The sequence below is a fragment of the Bombyx mori genome, chromosome 4, assembly GCF_030269925.1.
Source record: "Bombyx mori chromosome 4, ASM3026992v2".
In the NCBI taxonomy this organism is placed as follows: Eukaryota; Metazoa; Arthropoda; class Insecta; order Lepidoptera; family Bombycidae; genus Bombyx; species Bombyx mori.
In genome coordinates, this window is record NC_085110.1 from 18,712,533 (window position 1) to 18,729,832 (window position 17,300).

The 17,300-nt window shown below is 41.9% G+C and overlaps 1 protein-coding gene across 1 annotated transcript in view; it reads left to right on the plus strand.

The window, feature by feature from the left end:
- Window positions 1–16,460, plus strand: part of LOC101741569 (nephrin) — a 396,854-nt gene extending 380,394 nt beyond the window's left edge. The window contains exons 16-17 of the mRNA XM_038010776.2: window positions 9,089–9,162; window positions 13,894–16,460. Coding sequence (XP_037866704.1) covers window positions 9,089–9,162; window positions 13,894–14,064 — 245 coding nt within the window. The 3' untranslated portion in view covers window positions 14,065–16,460. The remainder of the gene's footprint in view (window positions 1–9,088; window positions 9,163–13,893) is intronic.
- Window positions 16,461–17,300: the final 840 nt, after the last annotated feature.

A 17,300-nucleotide genomic window follows, 5' to 3' on the forward strand; every position in this document is an offset into this window, starting at 1 on the left:
GAAAGGCGCCTGACTGACGGAGCCCTCGAGATAAAACGGATGCTCTGAAACGTCAGCTGTCTCGGTACATCGGGCATTTAGGCCGCCCAGGCGATACCGCTGGCGTCCCGGGATACCCCTCTGGACCAGACCCGCCCGCCAGATCGGAACGCGATACACGGCCAACCGGATATCAGGATGATACTCGTTGGCGACATGCTAGAGTACCTATATAAATCTTTTGTAAAACAACTTTAGTGGGATAAATAAGTTGCGGATAAAGGGGAATCGCATCGCGGGACCAAGTTGTTAGTAGAATAAGTTTAAAAGTAGTTGTCGCAGCTCGAGCCTCCCCAAACACACCTCGAAACGATCACGGGGACAACTGCAGCTTGGACTGAAGATATATATTACAGGAGGATTCAAAGTTTAATATTCTTATTGCCTGACATACCCTCATCCCTCCGCTTCCAAAACGGGAACGATCTTAATATTTTCCTAAAATAACTTTAGTAGCGCTTTTTTATTTGTTTTACTCTCAAAAATTTTCCGTCAATTTTAAGAATTCCTAAGGGAAGAAACAAGAGGAGACGTTTAAATAAACTTAACTTTGACATTCAACAGTTCATGAAATAACATTCCAAATACAATATTCATCGATCAATTAAAAACTATATTAAATAATATATATTTTATTTAATTAATTAATTTCCTTCTACATACAGTAGATAGTAGAATAGCAAATGTCCGCGGTACAGTCAGAGATTACGCCGCGTCGCGTCGAGTCGGAACCGCTTGCGTTCGCCCTCTGTAATTATTGTCAAAGCTGCATTTTACCTCGGCAGCGGCTAATTACCGACATCGACAGACAAAGAGCACCCAATTTTTCATTTTTAAATAACGTAAAGATCCTAACATTTAGTTACCCGACTACGGCAAAGGCGGTTGTAATCGTCGAGCTCCAGACAGACCCATCGGATGGACACTGGGTGCAGTTTGATAAAACTTATAAGAACAACTACTAGGGTACTTTTTTATAGCTTAGACGTGTAGAGGAGCTGGTGCTAAGTGGTTACCGGAGTCCGTATTCATCAACAACGTAAATGTCGCCACCAATCTGAGATATCAGTTCTAAGTCTCAGTTTTACAGCTCACCGGTCGTCTCAGCCTTCGTTCATACATTACCTATTCACGACAAAAATAGGCAGTATGGTGGTACTTACCTGCGAGGGCTCACAAGATGTCCGAACACAAATAATTACACATAATTGGATTTTTTGCGAGTCTGATTTCTATTACACGACGTGATTCCTTCCAATCCTTGAGACCACAACGACTTCAAATCATTATATTCAGTCAACATCAATAACAAATTCAGAATTGAGAAAGTTGTAGGCCTCCAGTTAGTATTGATCCTCCAGTTGATGGTGGAATTTTTAGCTGTTTATTTTTACTGTAGTACATAAGTCAACAAGTTCACAGCCCACCGAGTGTTCAGTGGTCACTCAAGCCCATTGACGTGACAAGGCGAGTCCGAACAGTTGTCCCGCCCTACATCGGAGCGCATTACTGCTTCACAGTAAAATATATAGTATACCTATCGGTACCCATTCGTGCGGGTCGACTATACCAGTAATATGTAGTTATACATATAACAGTAATTAAGTAAGTTTATAAATTTTGCGAGTTTGTATTTTATTGCACAATGTCAATCCTTCTTCATGAAATTCGTAGGTAAATACCTGTTAAATACATAATAAGTCCTAACAAATACCTTGTGCCCGCCTACGGAATTTAAACACCCGCGTAGTCGCATCACTCATTATAAGTACGTCATAAGACACGTTTTATCCTTTAGTCCACGATAACATCGGTTTTCTTCATACTTTGTATGTTCCATGGGAACTCATGAGCACTCCGAAGAATTATTTAATTTTCTCCCGTCATGCTCTGGAGCAGAGTTCATCCCTACTACCCCCCCCCCCCCAGATCATTGCATTTATCTACAGTGCGTTCCCTTCTCTTCCTGCCTTGTCTTCTCTACTGCATTCACCTGAAAGAGTAGTTCTGTACTCTCACGACATGAGTTTTATGACGAGTTATAAATAAAGTAATCTTAAAAACACATGCCAAGAAAGGGATGGGCAGTAGTAGGTAGGCGAAAGTGTGAAAATTTTTCGAGTATGAACGAACCTTTTCACAATTAAAAGGCCGTGTAAATCAGCTTAATGCCTGGCGGGCTGCGGACCCGTATTATTACACTTACTCGACGAAATTATTGCGTGTCATAAGTTCGAGGGCGGACTCAACCCGCGGCCGCTTCACAATGTCCGGACAAAACGCGTAATAGATTATAAATAACGCATTTTTTACATATTTACAACCGACAGTAATTAAATGTTGGTAATATTACTTTATAGATATTACGTGATGACCTCAAAACGGTTTTCCGGACTTTTCCCGTTAAAAATTGTTTTCTTGGCGTAAATGAGTCGGCAAGCACTCGACTGACCAAGTCCTAACCTACCCTGCCACGACTTTGCTGCAGAAATAGAGCGGTGGTACCTACCCTGCGGCCACAATCATGCCCAACCACTCACACACAGTATAATAAAATTATACTTTATGTTTAGTGAGGTATCAAAAGTGGAATATATTGAGAGCTGGACGATTGTGTCCCTACCGTATTATACAAGCGTATTTTTCGTCCATCTACAAACAAAACTGCTGGCGCATTGTTGTTTGTTTTCTAGATCTTCTTCCTAAAACTTTCTTTTTTCTTCTTCTTAAAACTATTGCGGTCCGACTACCAGCCGCGTGATTTCAATAAATTTACAATTTCTGATTAAGAATATATTGATAAACTAAACACTTGTGACATTAATTAGTGAACCTTCCTTCATTACATTACCTTGAGCAAAATCTTCTCATTTCAAATATCGCAGTTTCTCAAGACGGAAGTCTATGAGCAGTGTGTGCTGCCAATGATGACATCAGAGTCTTACGAAAAGACTTACTCTGGTGGTAGGACCTCTTGTGAGTCCGCGCAGGTAGATACTACCACCCTGCCTATTTCTGCCGTGAAGCAGTAATGCGTTTCGGTTTGAAGGGTGGGGCAGCCGTTGTAACTATACTTTTGAAACCTTGGAACTTATATCTCAAGGTGGGTGGCGCATTTACGTTGTAGATGTCTATGGGATCCAGTAACCACATAACACCAGGTGGGCTGTGAGCTCATCCACCCATCTAAGCAATAAAAATAGGCAATAAAAAAAATAAAAGATTCAAAGAGCAATAGAGAGAGGCTTATGTTCGGAGTTTCTCTGCGAAACCGTATCAGCAATAAGGAGATTCGCAGAAGAACCAAAGTAGCTGACATAGCCCGGAGGATTGGAAGATTAAAATGGCAGTGGGCAGAGCACATTGCTCATATTACAAGTGGCTGCTGGGGCCGAAAAGTTCTCAAGTGGCAACCGCGGACTGGGAAGCGCAGCGTGGATAAGCCTCCCGCGAGGTGGACCGACGACCTGGTAAAGGTCGAGGGAATCCGCTGGTTGCAGGCTACACAGGATCGGTCATTATGGCGAACGTCGAGGAAGCATATGTCCAGCAGTGGATGTCTCTGGGTAATGATGATGATGATGATAATAATGATCAAAATCTACTTGATGATTATTGGCACTACATATCAATAGTTGAAATTTCGAACATGTATCTGTCTTTTATGTATCTCTACAAATAGAATGAATTATGATATTTCAAAAAAGAATTACTTTATACAAAGGGAGGAATCACAATATATTTGAGGACACACGAGCGTGCCACTTGGGGTCCTGGGGCACTGCACCGCACTGACTACCGCAACTATCGCTCACTTTGCATCCGGTACCAAAGCGCAGGAGCTGCAGAGAGCGGTATGTTCGTCCAATCCAGTGTCCTGTGTACATAGGTAGCGCTGCTACATCCAGTATCAACGAGGGCGCGAACGCCCGCCGAGTCCCCATAATTCGAGCCCTAATGAATGCGGTTCTCGCTTCAATAAAAACCCTCACATTATGTGATACAGGCGGATTTATGCGGCGTCCGACCCGACGCTATTAAACCACCCCGCGGAAATATTTTAATATCTCGACTCCGTTAATGCTCCCTATTTACATTTAGCGAGCTCGGAGCGGTCACCTGGTCGGGGGACGCCTTCCACTACCCTCTAGGCGCTCTTCACTCCTCGACTATTACGTCATTACCTTTCACCAGCTCACACGACTTTATATACTCCCTTTATAAGGAACATAATTGGATAATAAATTAATTGATGAGCGTGTACCTTTTTAAAAGGTCGATAAGATCTGCAAGAAGTGAGCCGGTCCCCATCCAACGTCTCGACTTGAACAGAACTAACTATTAGCGCGATAACACAACCAACGAAATTAGCTATTGCGCATTTAATTTCCAAATTCTTAACGAAGTGTAATCTGGCGTGGAAATTTATAAAGGGAATGCACAGCAAGGGAGGCCGACCACCAGAGTGGAAGCGATTACCGGCAAACAATTTTATTAGATTACACTTTACGAAGCCCGCAGTCTTCCCTGTCTGTGAGTGTAGGAGAAACACCACTCACTCATCACCAAATATCTGACGGAATAGGCGAATGGATACTTTAAATTGAGCATAGAGCTTGATTTTATTGTCTCATAGGTACTCACTGAGAACGCATTTTATGTATTACGAATCCAGTATATACGTAAAATTTTAAAAAAGTGTACGTTTATAACACGCTTACCAAGCAGCCCACTACTGCGGCCCTATGGGGCCTACGGTGACTGGTAGCTATAATACTGAATACCACGGCAACATTGTGGGTGGAGGCTAATTATTATATTGTTGGGCGTTAGTGATAACCGCACAGACAAGAGAGTTAAAGTAATCTCAACAAAGAAAAAAGAAGTGAGAGTACGTGGTTGCAAAAATGGTCATGTGATCAAAACTTTGGATGATTACATTAATTATTATAGGTATAATTACGTTAATTACGTATCCAACGTCAATTGAAAATTCAAAAAAGGACATTGCATTTGAAAGTGTTTCGGAAAAGTCGCATTTTCATATTAAAATTGTATTTATTCCATAGAGCCCCCTGTTCAAGTTTCAGCGCGTATTACAACACGATTTTATAAATTTGGTATTTACAATAATGGCCATTTGCCAGTCAATTTGATCCGCAAGGTTGTGTACAGTCCACAGCACGGCTGAAATATTACATAAAAGTTTGCATGTTTGAACGGCCAATCTTAGGTGATATCGCTCCGGTTACCGAAAATATGTCTATGTGAGACCACCCGCATATTCAGGATGACTTAAAACTAAACTAATTTACGGCGCGGCTCAAATTCTAAATGTAAGGTAGTGTGACCGCGTGATACTGCTAGTCGTATGAACACGACAACCCTGAACCACGAGACCGCGCTCGGCGCTCCCACTCGATACAATCAAACGACATACATCTCCGGTGAATATGTTTGAAGCCGTGCCGCGGTGCGGGCCAAAGAGAAGAGGAGCCAGGCGTATTCATGAATATTGATGCAGCATCTGAATATTCAGGCGACGACACTCGCAATTGAAAACAAGCCGCGGCCGGCGCGCTCACCGCGACGCCACTACCCACTAATTACACGCGTCTATACTTGTAACAACGCATTGGGATTTAAAGGCCTCAGTAATAAAACTAATATTCGTATTATTCATTGTAAACTTATTGTCTATAAATTAGTTAGTAAAAGGTGCGTTCAAAATGCAGTGTAAATAATTTGGACTAAACGTGCCGTATCGCATGTGCTGGAATTGGTTCAGCAAGGGAAGACGTGGGGCAGAGACCGGCTTACGTACGCCAATAGTGCTCACAGTACTACTACGACAATAGGCAGTCATGCTTACAGATGGATCTTGGTTTTCAAATATATTTAGATGGCGTAGTGTTGTTAATTCAACGCGTCAGACGAAGTTACCGCGTACTCGGTAATAACTGGAGCCTGGAGACTTGGTTTTGAAGGCTAAAAATAAGCCTTTCGTGTATCGAAGTAACGGAGAGAACACGGCGTTTTGTGATATCCGACAACAGCAATTGGACGCGCCCACCGTCATCATCTAGCCGCTCTAATGTGACAATATAGGGGCACCACGCCGCGTTATGCGGAGCCGCACTCTGCTATTCATTATTTCTTGTGTCCTGACTTACGCCTCCGTCTTTGAATGTAGCAATTAATCAGGTTTTTTCCCGAGATAAATCTCTGCGGGGCGGTCGATCTCTGTACTCCAGGCGGTTATTTATGTGGCCGGAGTCCGGGGTGATGCAGTGCCGGTCCCACAAACGCGATCCTCTCGAACAACACCGCTCCGGTTATGAACAAAAAATCCCCGCGACCGCTTGGACGCTAGGAAATTAGAAAATCCATGAAAAATGGTCCGACAGAATTTAGAGTCACCTTTATCCTAACAAGATTAATGCGTTCCGCTCAAAAAGGCCGCCCTCCTTCACTTGTGAGAATTGATTTAATTAATCAAACAAATCCCTCTCGAGCTTCCTTTCACAATTTGTTGGGAACTTCTAATGATTGTATTTTTATTAATATATCTTTTACATTTGAGTGTACCGAAAACTTCAAACTATCTTATTTTAGATTGATTTATCAACATATCATTGGACAAAACATTTAAACACTAGTACTGCTGTCTCCTCTGTTTGTAAAGCGAATTTCTTTTTTTATTTAATGACTTGTTGACGACAACTTTAGTGCTATGAACAAAATTATATGAGAACACATAGAGGGGTATAGTAATGATGATTATTTTTCGATTATTAGACTAGCTCTACATATAAATAAAAAAATCACACGTTTATCCTGGTCTAGTTATAACCAGTTCTTAATATTTCGGACCAGCAAACAAAACGGGATATATTCCATAAAGCTACAGTTAAATATATCTTGATTGCAAAAATCGTTCGCTTAACGAATTTAACTCCAAATAAAAAATTACGTACAGTCGTTGAGACAAGGCGAGACGAGGTGTGACTAGGTGAGGCGGGGGCGGGGGCGGGGGTGTGGTATATCGTCCGGATTAATCACGAGCCGGGCTCGTGTCCCTTATCAATATAAACCTCGTTACGGAGCCGCGACCGCCCAATTTGGCGCTCCCAGGGAAATTGGAAAAACTACAGTCGCCCCGGCATTTAGCCAATCGCTCGTATTGGGACCGTGACTCGCAAGATGTAATCGCTAACTGTTCGACCGGTTACCGTTATTGCTTCGGACAGGGATGGAATCGGTTCTGCCGCCATCGCTAATATAACTCAACTTTACTAAAATTAATGAACAACTACAACTATTCAAGGACAAACGTAGGTTTTCATTCGAATTGGGCGTTTAGAACTGTGGTTCTAAACGCCCAATGTGTACATATTCTTATAATCTATTCCCAAAGGGGATCATCATCATCATCAACCTTTATCTGCCCACTGCTGGACATAGGCCTTCCCCAATGCCTTTCACATAATGCGGTCCTCCGCCTTCCGTATCCAACGACTTCCCGCCGTGCGCACTAAGTCGTCAGTTCACCTGGTTGGAGGACGCCCCACGCTCCTGGTGCCCATCCGTGGCCTCTATGCGAGGACTTTCCACCCCCACCTGGCGTCGCTAGCTCGACAGATGTGATCGGCCCATTGCCACTTCAGCCTGCTAACTTTGAGAGCTATGTCGTCGCATGCCCAGCGTGCCCAAAGGGGATGAAACACTAATATTCCTCTGTAAAGTATGTAGAAGATACGTACGGAGGCACATACGTACTGCTGCCTGTTGTACTGTTGCATCTCAGTACACCCAGAACCGCGTCAATGCTTTACAAAGATAATCCAAGCCTATAAATGTTCATTACAGCATGACCAATGCAAAACACAAAGAATACAACTTAATGCTGTTTGTAGTATATTAATGGCATGGCGAATTCAAAGGAATACTTCCGCCAAAGATCCACCTTCTACACAAGTCTACACAAGTGAAAATGTCACGGATAGAGATAGATCATTGCGTATGGCATCACCTGATGAGACACGGTGTCTCCAGACGAGAGCTGCTCTCGCTAATATTATTGTATTTGATCCACCACATTGCAATAGAATATAGATCAACAGGACTAAAAGTACAAGCGCACATCCCATCACATCTAATAGAAAAATAGTCTCTGGCAAAATGAAGTCCTTAATCTCTTAAACTCCTTAACATTTGTATCCAGTCTCGTTTAATGTACAGATCTTATGGTAGCTGGCGGAAACTTCCGTGCATTTGGACATTCTTGCTATCATTATCATCGGTACTGTGCATTAAGAGCATGGTAGCTCTTAGCGTACATAATATCTTCATATGTATAATTGGTCTATGGCGCGCGGTAATTAAGCTCTTGTCGACTCCAACACTTGTCCAACTCCAACAATTTGAGCAATTATACCGATTCGGATTTTACTGTCTCCCGCGTTTTGGAGAGTCCTACGCCTCTTATTGCCTTTTGAATAAGTCAGTGATGGGATCTTTCAGAGTTTTGTCATGTTGTCGTCGCTATAGATCTTATATTCACAGCAGCTATCACAGTATTATCACCTAGGCCTAGACGTACAGAGGAGCTCAGAGCACGCTTATTCCCATCGTAGTTATATTGAAATTAGTTTATTTTCAATCAGGACTCACAATAATGAGTCGCCACGATCTCAACTAGAGAACCAATTATTTGGAATGAAATGTTGTACCGTTTATTTATGAGTGTAAAAGTTCAGCTTATGCCTTAAGTGTCAGTTATCGGACTTTACGTGATCCTCGTCCTCGCGGCCGTCGCGCCCACCACTCACTGCTGTTTCAATGTCACGGTTCTACTCTTCCAATGTAATTGTGACTTCAACCTCTGTCTTCATGATGCTATATAGTTTTAGACGACATATTGTTATATTATCATACCCCTTAAACTAGCATTATTGATTGCATCGCAACAGAAATGGTGTGTACTGCTCCCGTCTACTAGAACATACAGTAACAATTAATGTAGTAGTAATATTGTTCTTGTTCCCAGGTGAAGCGACGAGCGCGCCTAGTCTCTCCGTGTCGTCTCCCGCGCGGACAGGCCCCGCACCCCTCACCACCCCGGTACAACCTATTCACTAATTTTATTTTGACATTCTGATTTCTATCCCATCGGGGTGTAAGGGATGATTGCAGGAGCGGAAGCATGAATATAAAATTAGCGTATACCATATATTTTCATGAAGTTTCTATTTCACGACCGAGGTATAGACAACGTCCTCTCTCCCGCATACCGCCACCCCTCAGCTCCAGCTCGCAGGTTCAAGTTCCGGAGATAAAAACTTCCACCACAGAGTACAAAGTACATTAGTAATAAAATCAACTATTTGCCTTATATGAGTCCGTCTTGGACATCGATTAACTTGGTTACAGTATCGTATGCTTCAATTTTGGCTCATAGCCATCTTGTTAAACACTATTACGCTTTGTATTTTACTATAGAGGTTTTGGAAAAAAAGAATTGTACCACGATGTTCCAATTGATTCTGTACTACACTCGAAATTGATTCGATGTCTCAATATCCAGGGATATACAGAAAACTCCAGTAAGATATTAAAAAAATGTTTACCCCTTTTCTAATTCGTTCACGTTCACGGCGTTGGAGCTCGAAGACCCCGCTTCAGTCAAAGCAGTGAGCAGTGCAGAGTGCGAGACGGTTTTTCCAATATTGTCTACAAAATTGTACAATCCATACTATAGTATCCTCTACACAATAGTGAGATGCATTCATATTGCCTCCGGCATACCGACACGAGCCTATTTCCACCTAAATTCTATTAAGCCGTAAGCACTTTCCGTTAGTCATCGGTTGCAGACGAAAGCATGCCTAATGTCTATGGAAATAAAATCCGAGTTCCGCGTGTCAGAGGCGCTTGGAGCTCGGTACTCAATAAACAAAACGGCAATCCATTCGGCCGCGATCGGCCATTACCGGTGACGCACCCATCAATCCGATCGCATTCATCTCCTAAAAGCCTCCGGAATACTATTAGTCTACGGAGCTCTACGCCGTAGCCGCTACGCAGTTTCTTCGGCGTAGATGTACATTTATTTACCTCCTAGGAAAATTGTGTCTTATTGTAATCGTTAACTGGGAGAGTTGATTCGTTTGAGAGCAAAACATAACTCAATCTCTGCATGATACTTACGCAGTACGTTCCGCATAATAATGATAGTACCTTCCTAGATAGAAGCCTTCTCTTCTGAGCTGCACAGTTAAATATGCTTAGTAGATGCGTTCGTTCAGGTTCATTGTTTCGTTATAAAGTATCTGTAGCTCCGTTGAGCGTGTCTGGTCACATAAGACTTTTTTAGCGTTTTCCGCTGCATTCTACATCGCGCTGTCCTACTCCAATGATGTCCAGTCGTGAGTCCACCCCGCCTATTTCTGCCGTGAAGCAGTAATGCGTTTCGGATTGAAGGGTGGGACAACCGTTGTAACTATACTGAGACCTTAGAACTTATATCTATAAGGTGGGTGGCGCATTCACGTTGTAAATGTCTATGGGCTCCAGTAACCACTTAACACCAGGTGGGCTGTGAGCTCGCCAACCCATATAAGCAATAAAAATAACATAAAATAAAGTCTCAGATCATCGTCCCGTTTTGTTTGTTGGAATCTTCTATTGCGTCTTCGGCCCTTTGAGTACCAGTCGGAAACAACGAAGTGGGTCGTACCGAACCTCAATGTTGAACAAGTAAAACACGCTGTTCTCCACAATTAAATACTTCAATGTTTTTATTGGTGCATTTTGATGGAAGAGCCTCATACCACATCCGACGTGATGAAGTAAATGGAGCTCGCTGCTTACCTTCAAACGCGAGGCGTGTGGCCGTAGTCGCATTTGTATCGGATAACTGGCTGTGTGGTCCGATACCGTCCGTCGGCGTGGATTTACTTTAAGAAAACATATTAGGTTAACGTTTAATTTGTAAAATTGGTAACTCTACTAGAGTCGAACCGTAACATAATCCCAACGAATAGACTACACCCGCCATTTATCTGTTAGGTCACAGCTAAGTTAGTGAAACGTACAAATACTGTTTATAGTATTGTATGTTTTATTAAACTACTCGTAAATACCTGTATGTGAAGTGATGTATGTAGAAAAACAAACGTGATATATTTGGTTTTTGGGATTCATATAATCTCGTTCATCAACAAAATAAAACTGTTGTGAATTATGAATGATTTGAACAAACTTTTGAATGATTTGAACAAACTTTTGAATTTGAATTTTGAATTTTGAAACAACTGTATGGCGCTGCGTGGCGCGCTGCCACCTCGGATTCCATTAAAGAATGTTTACTCATTTTGTTAACGAACAACGTGCAGTGTACAGCAACCGCGCATAGTCTTCACTCATACTTATTCAGATTATTATTTTCGTGGTTGCAAAAACTGATCTCACAAACTTTTACGATCATACCTCACTTGTTAACGGGTGAATTTATATTTATATTTACATTAGATCGCGTTGGCAAAGACAGAGTCATTCCACAGCAATTTCCGCCTTCAACAACTTTCATACTGTCAAAGTATATGTTTGAACGATTGAACGATCGCTACCGGGGATGCAGTACAGATCTACCGCTTACCGCTGCTGTACCTGCGAAGTCTTGAGTAAGGAACACACACGACGTCGCAGAGCCATGGATATATGTAGCTACTTATGTACATATATGTGGAGCCAAGATGCTACGACAACACAAAAAATACTGAACAGTCTGTAAAAGTTGGTGTTGATGTCGGAGACGAGATAAAGCGACGTAAGCAATAGAAGCTCTGTCCCTTCGACATTAAATCTGGGATCGAACTCGTAACGATCGTAAAATATCCGCGCATCAAGTGAACAGGCGCCGAGCCACTGCGAGTTAGCGCGATTTTATCTACTTACAGTAAGATGTCGTTTATTTTATGCGAACGATGGGCGAGCGAGGGTCGCGGCGCGGCGCGGCGCGGGGGGGGAGGGGGGCGGTCAGTATCTTTATTACGACCTCAATAACTGCGCGTTTACGTCCCTACACTGATACAAGATCATATTTCTTTACGACGTCGACTTGTCCCCGCTATCGCACCCGCGGCACCGCAGCCGCCGCGCTCTGCACGCGCCTCCGGTCCGCGGTCGCCGCGTCTATAGCTTGCTTGTACACATTACAACGCGCCCCGAGATGCCACATTCATTACCGAGGCGAACACTGCGGCACACCACGACTCGAGTTCCGCTGCATGTGGCCAAACTGAATTAAAATATTAACGGAGACGGAAACCGCACCGAGCTGGAACTCCTCAATGATTAAAATATCTCAAGATCTCTCCGACATCAAACTTTATCGTATTTACACGGAAACTTCCATCGAGAATTTACTTTGACAACTTCTCATCAAACCGAGCTCGTAACTTCATCTAATTCTCTTACAAACCGATGAGGTAACGAACTTCAAAGCCATCGGTGTCGTGGGTACGAGCAGTAACATCCGGCCTGTACATTTCTGTTGTGAAGCAGTTCACAGACTAAAGATAACTTCCATCCTGCCATAATAACGCCGTGATGAAATGTTCCTAAACAGCAGGAAAGCAGCATATTTGTTTGAGGACGCCCGTAAAATTTGCACCAGAATGAGATATCGGCTTGATTTGTGCGTTCAATTGTCGAGCTAGTAGCTAGCAGCGACATCACGCGTCGGACCACACTCACATGCACCTGCGCCTCGGATATTTGTGCCCGATGCTCTCATATGATCTGTGCGAGGGCTGCGGAGGTCGGTCCCTCGGAGGCTATAAGCTGCGAGCGTAACTCAGGACGGCCATCAGTTTGAGCCGCCCGCGTCGATGTCTCCGCGGAGCCACCAGGGACGATTTGTAATAAAGTTCCGACATTCAATTTTGTATGAGCTCATCCTTTGTTATTTGTGATCGTGACATGTGGCTCGCTTCGATCCCAGTCTATGGATTTTTATTCCTTTATGATGACTTTTATTAAAGAATTCAACTCGATTTGAAGAAATTAACACTACTATTACGCGAGACTCAGAAATAAACAAAGAACTATAAACTATTTAAACAAGAAACCGTGGACAGTTGAGTCTGTGAGCGTGCTCTACAATATGTATTAAATAAACAATCAGACAGCACTCCCTCTCGGAATATGAAACGAAATGAAAGGAAGCAGGTACAAAGGCGAGGCGAGGCGGGGCGGGGCGGGGCGGCATGTCGCGTTCGGAGTAATCCACCTGCTCCGGCTGATTCACTGGGATCCGTCGGCGCGTCGGCGCGCGCTAACAACGCGGACGTTTTAATTAACTCCGCAATAGATTTATCAGGTCGTTCTTTCGTTTTATTACCTACCTCTGCGTCTTCTCGCACCGGACCAGCCACAAGCACTTTTAATTTAGTGTTACACTCAACCGACAATAGAAACGCCGACTCAGGAGGAGCCGCGTCGCGTGCTGTCCGCCCGGCTCGTGCGGTGCCACCCTCGCGCTCACTCATCGTCCAGGGGGTGATTCCTGGTGCTCCCTTCAGCCCGCGGCTCATAACCAAGCGACCGCACTATAGTATACCGCGGCTCTTTTGTTCTTCTTTAATTAATTTCACTCTAAACAAGTATATAACATAAGCAATGAGCCCGATGACCACTGCAAGTTACATTTGTACAGTACATAATCACGGATAGTTCTTGTACTCGCACTAGCAGGTAACAGAGGAGGATGTTTCGGTTGTGTTGGTACCCGTGCTTAAACACATATTACATACTCGTAGAAGCTAACTGTGTGTTGTACTTGTGGTTTAGGCGTGCAACGGTCCTGGCGCGTCGTGGACGTGGGGCGCGCGGTGCCGGGAGCCGGCGGACGCGGCGCTGGGGCGGAGCGCCTCCGCCACGCTGCGAGCCGCCGCGGACCTCAACGTTGACGCCATCAAAGAGAAACTCTTAGACAATCGAATCCCGGAATCCTGCGTCTAGAACAATTGTACTAATATAAGAAAATACGCGTTTATTTTTTAAGAATTGTGGTTGTCGCGTCCGGAACTGTACTGAGTGAAGCGTCCTCGATCGAGGAATACAGAAGGGATTGTGAGCACGTGTGTGCCGAGTCCCCGTGCACTCCGCAACAGTCCTCGACCCTCTCGAGTGGCCATTATGCGAAGCCGGCCCCGGTCGCTAACTAGACTCCACGACGTGTCGATGTCGCGTGTGAAGACGATGGCCGGTACCCTGCTTCCAGCTCCACTGGAGGCGTCTCGGTCACATTTTGTTCGGTTTCAAAAATAACTGTATTAAATGATCACCTTTTACACAGACATTTACTGGCTTTTATATAGAAACGCATTTTTGGAAAAATCGACAAAGGGAAGAGATCTTCCACCAAGCGGGTGCCGTTGCTCGGCAGACCGATGGTCCAAGTCTTCTAGTTCGGGACTTTTATCCCTGGAAAGTTGGCTTAAAAGTGTCGTTAACGCGATTCAGGCATATTTGTTAACCGCTACAGATATGTATCGCGGAATCCGTTTTTTTTTTCATATGAAATTTTAATGTGTGCTTGTTACTTTATTAATAAGCACAATGATTATCTTAACACAAGTACATAAATTGGACGCAGTATAATCAACACGTAGACTAATTATTTGCCAACAAGCTTTTTTTATTACTATATAAAATATAGTTACAGATTATCATATCAACAAGCCCATTTCTAAGCGTCTCATACACCAATAAAGTCTTGAATAAATTTAAAAAAAGCGTTAACGTAAAAATTGGAAACCGGGGTTGATAACATAACATTAAATCTAAAATTTTATACTGGTTTCCAAGTCCGCTCACGAAAAACATTCGCAAGCAAACATAATCCGGTGATCTCCGAACACAGACTCCACTCGCTGAAAGTTTTTCTCTTTGAAGAAGGAACAAATAGTTTTGAAGCTTGAGTACCCCGGCCAATCGATCAGCGCCCAAAACGGCAACACATACATGCACATTCAACTTAGTGAACTTCACAATGGCCACTCTTCTGCTCACATTATCTTATAAGGAACAAAGAACATCGTTTCCCGACTTGAGCTCGACGAGGAGGGAGCGCGCGCTGTGCGGTATTTGTTCGCTGATTATATTGTACTTTCAATTTCTAAATGGCCCACTCTAGAAGGGCCGGCTGAAACTCCGCTGTGATCCGTTCGAACCCTTCACATCGAGAGCTGCGTGGGTGAGAGTGCAGTGCTCCATCGCTGCGTCCATTCGCCACACTAACTGTTGTTGAAGCGATGTTTTCAAGGCAAATTTCAGTATCTCTTTCAGTTTTAGTTTAATTGTAAATATTATCTGCCTAGTCTGTAAGCGACTGAGTCTTTGCCACTTTTTTACTTGTCTAATAAATTAGCTAATTATTTACGTTATATACTAGATAAAATGAATCCATCGTTACTATTAAAATCTTTATGTAAATAATGTTTGTACTCGAAATGTAACAATGTACCCAATGTGGTGGTAATATAAACGTGTTGTAGTTGAAAAATTAAAAGTATTTCATCTTGTAAATATATTATTTTACTGTTTAACGGATAAGAAAAATATCTTAGATTAATAAATACATTTTAATTGAATTAATATCAAAAGGATATTATTAATATATAACAGTGTTGTACATGGACTAGGTTGTAATATTGGCTTAGGGGATGTTTTCGGGGAACGAGACATAGATGGCGCTGATCAAGAAAATACAAGAACTCCCGACATTCTGTTAGTGTTAAAATGTACATACAAGCCCAACAAAAATTATAAATTAATGATTCAAGACTAATAGAAAACTTGTGAATTGGACTATGGTTAATTCGTTCTGATCTTCCATTAGCAAACTTTAAATATTCTTGTACATTTGATTTGTCCGCGCTCTGTGTGAACTGCATGGACGTTCTTGTGTAACGGTCATATAAACAAAACCATATCCACAGACACATATCATTGCAGATAGTATTTACCTTGTTACCGTGTTCAGATTACATTGATTTCAAAGCAAATCATATTTTGACCGGAAGTAACACGAACGGGAAAACGTAAACAGGTTAAATTATCTTTTCATCTTGATCACAATTTGTAGCTTAATGTAATTTAGAGTGAAATGGATATGATTTGAAGCTAATAACTGGATCAAGTTTTTGTAACGTACAAAATTGAATGATTGATCTCGATTTCTTTACGAACAGACTGAGATTCCTTTACTTAGATAGCTCGTAGGTAATAATATGTGTATAAATATAATTTGTAAGCGGAAAGTGATTTGTTATGATAAAGTTAACAACTCAAAGAGTTCGCCCTACTGTTGACATATTTATTTAATGAGAATAAAGGTTGTCTTGGAACTTAACATGACTTTTACTTTAAAGCAAATTCACATCTATGCAAAACTAAAAGATAGATAGAATGAGCGGTAAGACAATAGCGAATCAAAGTTCATTTGTTTAAAATTCATTTCCGGGTTGGAGTCTGTATCTTTCTTTTATTTTTATACACTTCGAGTTCTCAGTGTCGTTCTGTATCTGGGTGTACTAATATAACATATAATAAAAATAACACAGGAGAAATTTTGGTAATTGGAAAATTTAAAGGAGATTGCCCATTTTTGGTTTCGTGTTGTGCTACGATCAAATATATATTAAAAATTAAGTTTTTATTTTTAACAATTTCCTTAAAAATTATAAGTTATAACTTCGCCGGATATAGAAGATTAAAACAATTAGTAATTTAAAAACTTTCTCTCTCTCTATCTAGTAGTAGTTCAATTTTCCCAATGGAAAGGCAAAGATATATTAATTCATACAGCCTAATCTTTTAAAAAAATTATAATATGGAGTGAAATGAAATGAAGTTGATTAATTTGAGACATTAATCAATTGGCATGAAGTTAAATTATTTAATTCAATTGGCAAAATATTTATATCTTTTATATTTTTTTATAACTTTTTTTATAAAAGATTATGTATGGTATGATACCTTTGCCTTTCCAGTTGGAAAAATACAACTACTACTGCTACTGACATTTGACAAGTACCTACGTAACAATAATATTTTGATTTACTGACGCCGTTTTTCATGTTTCCGATTGAGTTATATCGTGTATTTCGATCATATTATTCGTTAACTATTTTGTTAGACAGAAGTTCAGGCATATTGGGGGCAGAATTAATTTATTTATCATACGTACTTAT